Genomic DNA, 9,177 nt, shown 5'->3' on the forward strand with positions numbered 1-9,177 from the left:
AGAGAACCCATGCATGATCAGGGAGAACATGCAAACCACGCAGAAAGACCAAGGATCGGGAATCGAACTCAGAACCGTCTTGCTGCAAGGGATAAATGCTACCCACTGCTGCACTGTGCAGCCCTAATATTTACAGTGTTTTCTTAATTTTCTAATTGTCTAAGATGACAGGTGAAAAATATTTAGTTCACTGTGACAGTTTATATATTTTCCTAAAATTTGGATGAACTCTTGGGTCATATTAAAAAAATAAAACACATGCCTTCTTGTTTATTGTGGCTTTTAAATATTATGTTGTTCATTTACTCCTCATAATATGTTTTATTAAATTATTTTTCTTATGAACTATTCTCTGCTGGGGTTATTGTACGGTAGTTTCTCACTTTATTTCTGCTCAGCTCCACTCCTGCCACTGTGTGATGATTTTCATTCAGCTTACTTCCTCGACATATTTTCTACCAGATATTCATGCAACCCTTCCTTCTCCCTTTGTATTTATGCCTGTAATTTTCTACGCTCCTCATCAGAAAATACTTTGATTCATTTTTCATGCCTTTCCAGCCTATATTCATGGAGTCTCATTCTTGGACTTTTCATTAAATCATTTCTAACTCACTGTTCTTCTCCTGCCTGTCTCTATACTGGGTCCTGCCCAGAGAACCACATCTTGACACAAAGTCAATGCTGAGGGAAGTGTAGAGAAAGGAATTGCACCAAGGGGCCGTCATGGGATGCCCTCAGTCTCTTCTTGAAACAGAACAACTCAGCAGTGGACTATGGAATTTTGTTTTATCATTCTTTATAATTATTTTTAGAGCGTTTAATCATATTAGTATTTAAACAGTCATAGAGATTTCAAAATGACACGGTATAAAAGAAAATTAGAAATCAAAAGAAACAACAAAAATGTTTATCATGTATGTGTATCAGGTAAACAGATGCCTCCAGTTCATAGGTCAGTATTGGTAGCTGATTTTACAACCCAGTATCCATGAAGTAGCCCTCAGCCTTAAAAAGGATGTTGACCCTAGATCTATGGGATGAAAATTAGATGACTTGAGTTGAGCAGAACACAATGTAACCTAGACTCACCGACCACTTTATTAAAGGAGAACGCCGTTTTTTTTTTTATTGGGCCCTTGATTTTAGGAAGGTTGAGGAAGGTTTCCAGGATCTTGTTAAATCTATACCACGAAAGCTTAAGTAGTTTTGAAGGCAAAATGGGATCCAACCCTAAACTAGCAAGATGTACTTAAAGGTGAATGCCTGTTTTTTTACATTGGGCCCTTGATTTTACGTTATTACATCATGTTCTACTCACCCATATGAGTTTTGTGTCATTTGGAGCTGCTCTGAAAACGCCTTCATGGTACAGATTTAACAAGGTACAGGAAACCTTCCTTAAAGATTTCTGTCATTATTGACAGAATTCTGATGATTTCAGAATTAGACATCCCCAGTTATTAATTTCATACACTCACCAAATCTGAACGCCCTGTTAAAAAACTTCACACCCATGAGTAGCGATAATGCAGCCTGATGATATTTACACCACATCAGATAGCGTCCCCCCTATGTTAAAAAGAGGGAACGCTATCTGACGGGTTTTAGAAGCCCAACAGATAGCGTTCCCACCTGATGTCATTTACATTGAGTTGCAATAAATGCAAAACTCTCTGCAGGTACTTGCCTTTGTCGTCCGCTCTATTCAGCTGGCTTTTGAAACACACAGCGTGAAGGTGGGGGACAGTTGGTGAGGGTTACGGGGGCGAGAAACGCAAAAGTAACGCAATAGTTACTTTTACTAGTAACTAGTTACTTCAATTGTGGAGTAACTCAGTTAGTAACTCAGTTACTTTTTGGGAGAGGTAACCAGTAACTATAACAAATGATTTTTTTCAAAGTAACGTTCCCAACACGGCAAGTAAATAGCTAATTATTTAGGAGCAGTTGGACAGGTGTACCTAATGAAGCGGATGGTGAGTGTAAGACATAATTAATTAATAAAGCAACACCTCACAAATAAATATACTAAATGTGGCAAGAACAGACTTTTTAAACCATTTAAAATATGGGGGAGGGTTTAGGGGGGGGGGGGACAACATCCTGTTAATGCCCTGCTGCTGCCATCTGAGGCTGAGGTTTTCCGTCAGTGAGAAAAAAACAAACCAAAGATAACTTATGACATCAGGTCCCACCAACTTCAGTTCCTGGATGGAGGTTAGTTAATCCCACTTCCAAGCCGGATTTCTAAAAAAAGGCAATGGGCAGAAACAAAAAAAAGGGACAACACCGGGATGAGGAAATTGGCCGTGAGCAAAACAAAGTTGTTTATTGCTGATAAGCATACAACCTGCAACCTGATGATCAGTGGGTCAGTCTCCTTCAGAGCAGATCGTTGTTCCCCTCTGACTCTCTCTCTAACCGCCCTGCATCCAGTGATGTCCCTCCTGCTCCTCACCCTGCTCTCCTCTCTAGTGCTGCGTGATGCTGAGGCGTGGGGCGCGGGCGTGAAGTATGCGGTGAACTGCCCGGACAGATGCAGCGTGGAGCGTTGCGGCGGCACTCTGCGCTGTGCGCGCACAGTCCTGGATGACTGCGGCTGCTGCCAGGTCTGCGCGGCCGCCAGAGGAGAGCACTGCTACCGCACCGTGTCTGGGATGCACGGCGTCAAGTGCGGACCGGGGCTGTTCTGCGAGTTTTACAAGGATGAGGACGACTATGGAGACGAGTACGGGATTTGCAAAGGTATGACGTAAACTCTGATGTGGTGATGATCAAATCTGGATTTATGTAATATATATATATTTTTTTACATTTTAACGCACTGGTCAGAATTTGGCCTTATTGTTAAGCCATATCTTTGTTATTCGAAATAAAATATTGCATTTCTATTAATAAATTGTTGCTCAAATAAAATGCATTTTGTTTAATTTAATTTAAACTGGTATTTTCCCTCTTTACAGACTGTCCTTATGGGACATATGGGGTTGAGTGCCGCAAAACCTGCAGCTGCAAAGGAGGCATATGTGACAGGGAAACTGGAGCCTGCCTCACCCTCACATTCTTTGCCAAAATTGCCAGCAAGCTCAAAACTGGCCCTCAAGCAGGTGAATTTATACTTAAAAAAACACAATTATCACATTGAATGTCATTATATTAGTTCTGCACATAGCTTTAAAAAAGATAATTAAACTATTTTGTTTTTCAGGGTCTGAGATTAATTCAGGACAAGTGGTTTCTGCACAGAGCATAGACAGGTCCAGTGCTCCAAAGAGGCTCAACCCTCGCTGACAAAAAAAGAAGGCAAAAAACTGTTCAAATGTTCAGTCTAAATGTAGCATTAATTTATATATAAACAAAGTATGTTTAACTATGTATGAGATCATCCTGACCAGCATTTTAAATCTTGTTTGGTTCTTTTTTAATCTTTTCTGCTCTTTAAATATTGGTTTTATTGCTTTTTCCCTTGTTGATTGTAATCTATTGCAATTCTATATTCATCAACAAATACTTTAAACATCAGTTTATCATTTCCATTATAGCTCTGTATGGTGCATACAAACCAAATGGGGGACATTCTTGAAAAACATGAACAAATTGATTTCAATTTATATGATACAGGTAACTGTTAAAGTATACTATTTTAGCCCAAATCAATTTCTATAATAATGGAAATGGTCTGACGTTTCCAGAATGAATGGATTAAAAGAATTTTATGATTATACCCAAATGCATTTGAACCAGTAAAGTAAGCGCAGTTAAATATTTATGGAAATCCAAGCTGACTTTGCAAGAGTTATTTGGGGCTTCTGTTGTCAAATTAAAACTCTGAGTAGAGATTAAATTCAAACTTTACAACTCCTGCAAAAGATATATATATTCTAAACATTAATGTTTGTTCAACCTTGTATTTTAATAACATTTTAAAATGTTGTTGCTAAAACTTTAACCTAAAAAAGATACTTCTAAATTACAGGAAATGTTTTAAAAAAGAAACATTATTGATGAGGTGTTAATAACATTTTCTTCATCCAAGACCGTTTTGATAATTTTTGGGTTTATTTCTGCATATTTAGTTGTTTCTTTTTAAAATAAATTAAAGTGAATGAAGGTTTAATTCCTAACAGCCAAAGTTTTTTTAATTATATTTTGCCTTGTATATCATTGCTGCTGAAATTTACCTGTGGCAATATTTTTTGTTTTATTGACTATTTTATTTTCATAATATCCAGTTTTTTGGTTTCTTTTAAGTATTATGTGTATCTCTATGTCCCTGTACAGAAGTACTCAACAATAAAAATTTATAACCAACTATATTCATTTTTGTTAACTGAAGTCTTTTGTGTTGGGCATTATATTGTTTTTCCAAGGAACTTCAATAATTCAATGGCTTAGATCTATAATATAATTTAATCAGTTTCATACAAAGGCTCTGTTATTATTTATTAAATAAGGTTCTGTTATAATTTCAAAGATTTTCAATGACGGACTTTATTCTTGAACTGAAGCATAATTAATTGAATGATGGAAAATAATAAGAAACAGAGAAACTGTAAAGCTTGTTGCACAGGCAGAAAAATTATAGAAGTTTATAAGTTTAACAAAATTGTGCCAAAATGCTAACACTGCACAAAAAGAATACGTTCTAAGGAAAATAATTTTTTTTTTATTGAATTAACATGGTAATATATTGTATAAATTCTCTGTAAATAAGCCAGACTGAAATATTAATACCTGAATGTGAAAGATCAAAACATAAAAAGGCATCTCAGCTAAAATAAATGAAAAAAAGCACATTAAAAAGAATCTAATTAATTTGACAAGTTCTCACAACAGTTTTCTCTTCCCTATAAATAACTCCTATTACCATCACCTCTCACCCTTTCTGGTAGGAAAATGTTTTCCAGTATTCAGCCTGTTTATTTCCTGCACTTCCTGACACCTGTGAAAATGGCCCTTCTTCCTGTTGTTGTTGTGTCTGCCCAGAGCAGGAATTTAAAGCAGGTTTTTTTTTTTTTTTTTCCTCAAGTGACACTGCAAAAGCTTGGAATGTATCAGTGACGTACAGCCGCAATAGCTTTGTCACTGGTTTGACAGTAAGTGGAGAATATCTTTATTTTATTCTCTTATATTTTAAAATGAGCCTCCAGTGAGCAGATTACTACAGGGGAAGGCACCCAACATTAATTAAATATATTATGATCGGTTTAATGCTAAAATATTTATTAATTGAACATCAAGGTTAAGTTTTGAAATATATGATAGTGGAAAAAGGAGATCCCTTTTTAATGGGTATCTTATTATAAGTGTATATTGATTGTAAAATTAATCATCTGGATTTGTTGCTTAAAAGCAATAAGGAATGTCTTTATTTAGAGGATGCAACTTTTTTTTTAAATAACAGGTAATAAAATTTAATGTAAAAAAAAGTTAATGGAGGAGTTGTTTTTATAAAAAAGTTAATGAGTTTTTTCTTTTAATTCACAGAAAACAGGCGTAAAATATCATAGAGTATCATACAATAAATAAATCCTGCATGGTGCTGTAAAAAAAAAAAGTAGTATCCACCACCTATGGATTATTCTGCACTGTTAAGGACAACAAGGAATATATATATATATATATATATATATATATATATATATATATATATATATATATATATATATATATATATATATATAAAAGGCCATTCTGAAAGTCAAACATGGCCATAATGCTGATAGTATAGATGACAATGCACTACAAATGCATAAATGCATTGTAAATACCATAAGTAATGCAAATGCTATCAAAAGACAATGGAAAAAAGAGAGCAGTAAAGTTTAAATGTGCAGCAAATACATACTGTTGGATATACATAGATGATGCCAACACAGAGACATGCCATCTGCACTTTAGGTATACCTAGAGGAGATAAAGGCACGGTTTCTGACAACTTTCTTCAATTAAGTATCGGCAAAACCAAAGCCATCCTGATCGGTACTCCACACCTAACCAAGTCTTCTCTCTCAGCAGTATACCAATTTTTGGTCATCACATTTAACAGTCTACCTCTGTTACAAACGTTGGTGTCAGACTTGACTCCAACCTGACATTTTAACACCCACATCTGCCACCTCTGCAAGTTTTCCTTCTTGCACCTTAAAAACATTGCCACACTCCGCCTTTCGCTCTACCTACTGGATGCTGATAGGTTGATCTATGCCTTTATCTCTTCTAGGTTGGACTACTGCAATCCTTGTCGTGATCCCTTGCAGATACCTACAAAGGCTCCTCTCTCACCAGTGCATGCATGAAACGACCCCAAAATGACACTGTCTCAGAAAACTCATCTCCTATCATCCTCCACCTACTGCCTCCACCAACCAAAAACTAAACTCTCCACTATGAGAGAGTTGCTGAACTGGAGTTGTAGGAAAACAGACTAGTGGTAGGCGGAAAATGGCTGAACAGAGTGGTGACTAAGGCAGAGGCAGAGGCTGACCAGTCAGAAGCAGATAAGAAATCAATGAAGGCAAGCAGAGCAAGTGCTAATAGGCAGAGAAACAGAGGGGAATAATGAGGGTGATTAGGAGAGAAACAGGTGCATCTGCTCACTCTAATTAACTTCTCAAAACCTACTGGTTTAAAGCGTTTACAAATAATAACTCAGAATGCATGAAAATTACACTGTTAAAATGTTTACCAATATGGACATGTTAGACATCGTTGGAAAGCTTCGATTCTCCACAATCCAACCACCTGGTTCTTTTTATGGACACAGCGAGCACCAAAGCACAATTAACACAGATATAGCAGCATGTCAAAATGTACAATGACAAAGCAGCCACAACAAGCAAGCATGTCTTTATAACTGCTATTCAAAAAATACCTATTATTTTCGAGAATAAATAACAACAACTTTGAGTCTTGTTTGGACTGATGCAGCTTGGGTGTTTCACTCACCCAATTTTCATGTATATATTCAGAAACTAGAAGGTATTAGCTTCCAAATAATGTATCACACATGTAATTTGGGATTACAGTTCCTACACTATTTGCTTTTCCATTTGGATATGCAAAATAGGTGAGAATTTCCCAAAATAAGATGGATATTAAAAAGTTAACAAAATGGAGCAGAGCAAAGAGTGGCAAGTAGCCAGCCAACACTTTTATGTTGCTGACTTTTTTATTGCCTCTATTCTTAACCTCAGTAACAGCCCCATAACCAGGGACAAAATTGCTGTTGTCAGGCTCACCTTTAAATACTGCTATACATTCAATTCTGTTTGAGGACAAAGGGTCAAAGTTCCTTAAGCATACTGGTCTTTGCTGTGACATTAGGATTTTCCAAAGAAAAGTGCATATAATTTATTAATTTTACAAATGATCAAACATTTTTCTATATTAGTTGTTGCTAATCCAGCTGTTTAAAACTATAAATGTTAATTGCTACAAAGAATACAAGGTAACAAGTTCAAATATAAGCATAAATGTATTGAACAAAAACAAAAAGTTTGAATTGCAAATTTTATTTACATTTTTTTCTTTTGGCTTGCAATTTGTTATGTGTACAGGATTCATATTGGACAATGAGATCAGGTCTGGTGAGAAACCTCTAACTTTCCAACTTGGATTTCAGGGAACTATCACAAACACAGCAAATGAAGCTGTGTTGTACCTTTGTATTGAAATGTCTTTAGTAGCACATGTACTAAAAGAGCATGCTGAGAATCACTGCTTTAAAACATAATCCCAAAAAGAGTTTAAGCTACTTCAGCTATTCTGTGTGTCAGATTATGAATGTGAAATCTGGCTATAGTTTATTAGATAACAGTGCAGTGCGAGCTTTAAAGAAAAATTATTTATCCCAGAGATTTGGCATGAGAAAAAAATATTCAAAGTAGGCTAAATAAAATGAGACAGGTATGGGAGCAGTCTCTGTGTGAGGGCAGGAGCGTTCTTAAGTGCTCGGACTCAAGTGTTCCTCTTATTCCCTTGAGAACCAGCAGGCCAAAGTCCCCCAGCCAAACAAAGGAGCCTTGAAAATAACAGGAAAGCATTGGTGAGAAAACCTCTTTATCTGACTCCCTGAGCACGTCACTGCCGCCTCTGCAAAAACAAAGGTGCTTGAATGATGTAGTAAATAACACCAATTTGCTGCAAATAGATTTTCTGGGATTTACAGTCAGGCCCTAGCCTCAACAGGTTGTTTACCAGGGCTGAGGAATGACACGGTTTATTGGAAACAACACATTTACAGTGCAAACAAGGAAATTAAAGTATGCCATTGATTACATTGATTAGAAACATCAAAACTGAGGCCTGTGAAGAGAAACAGGAAATGCGTCATCTCAGTGACTAGAATTATGGGAACTCAGTCAGATATATAAATAATTATTTTGTTCTAGTTCTGTTTCTCTCTAGCCGTAATTTCAATGTTGCACTTGTGTTTCCCAGAAATCCTGTAAGCAAAAACACTTAGATGCAATAGCCTTGACCTTTGTGACTTTGCAGTTGTTTGACCTTTAAATTATATTTACAAAATGACAAAAGGAGAAATATGTTCCAGAACTTTAAATCTCTTAAGCAGAAACATAAATATAAGCCAAAGAAAAGTTCAGAGTCTGGACAGAAGTTGAAAGATTTTCAAAATGTGTGAGTAAATCAAATTTTAAATGAATTTAAATTTCAAGCAAGGATTTTATCCTCTTATTACATTATGTCTAGCCAATTTTTTCATATATTGCCATTTTGATATTTAAATAATTTTAGGTGTTGAGCTTCAGGATCCATCTTTTTCTCTGTAAATAAATTATGGTTGCCTATTAATGACACTTAAAAAGAAAACAAAAATTCTTAATAAAATCCTTTTTATACAGTATGAACCTGGTTGACCTCTGCAACCATGGCATGATATATTTGTACAATTTATGTTTTAATACCTGAACAGCCCGGCTCAGTGGGTAGCACTGCTGCCTTGCAGCAAGAAGATTCTGAGTTCGATTCCCTGCCTGGGAGTTTCTGCATGGAGTTTGCATGGTTTCCCTGAGCATGTGTAGGTTTTCTCTGGTTACTCCGGCTTCCTCCCACAGTCCAAAACATGACTGTTAGGTTTGTTGGCTTGTCTAAATTCTCCTTAGGTGTGAATGGTTGTTTGTCTATGTGTTGCCCTGTGATGGATTGGTGACC

The 9,177-nt window shown here is 36.2% G+C and overlaps 1 protein-coding gene across 1 annotated transcript; it reads left to right on the forward strand.

Moving 5' to 3' along the window:
- Positions 1-2,262: 2,262 nt before the first annotated feature.
- On the forward strand, positions 2,263-4,228 carry esm1 (endothelial cell-specific molecule 1). Its single transcript, XM_015376367.1, has 3 exons — positions 2,263-2,748; positions 2,967-3,110; positions 3,212-4,228. Exons 1-3 carry the CDS (start codon positions 2,298-2,300, stop codon positions 3,292-3,294), a joined length of 678 nt encoding a protein of 225 aa, XP_015231853.1. The 5' UTR covers positions 2,263-2,297; the 3' UTR covers positions 3,295-4,228.
- The last annotated feature ends 4,949 nt before the right edge of the window (positions 4,229-9,177 follow it).

Source organism: Cyprinodon variegatus, unplaced genomic scaffold, assembly GCF_000732505.1.
Source record: "Cyprinodon variegatus isolate N-32 unplaced genomic scaffold, C_variegatus-1.0 Scaffold134, whole genome shotgun sequence".
Lineage (NCBI taxonomy): Eukaryota > Metazoa > Chordata > Actinopteri > Cyprinodontiformes > Cyprinodontidae > Cyprinodon > Cyprinodon variegatus.

What these genes read in the sequence shown, in the direction of transcription:
- esm1 (XM_015376367.1), top strand. Translation starts at nt 2,298, where the DNA reads ATGAGGAAATTGGCCGTGAGCAAAACAAAGTTGTTTATTGCTGATAAG. An exon ending in CGAGTACGGGATTTGCAAAG is followed by an intron (nt 2,749 to 2,966) that starts GTATGACGTAAA and finishes CCCTCTTTACAG; the next exon opens with ACTGTCCTTATGGGACATAT. An exon ending in CAAAACTGGCCCTCAAGCAG is followed by an intron (nt 3,111 to 3,211) that starts GTGAATTTATAC and finishes TTTGTTTTTCAG; the next exon opens with GGTCTGAGATTAATTCAGGA.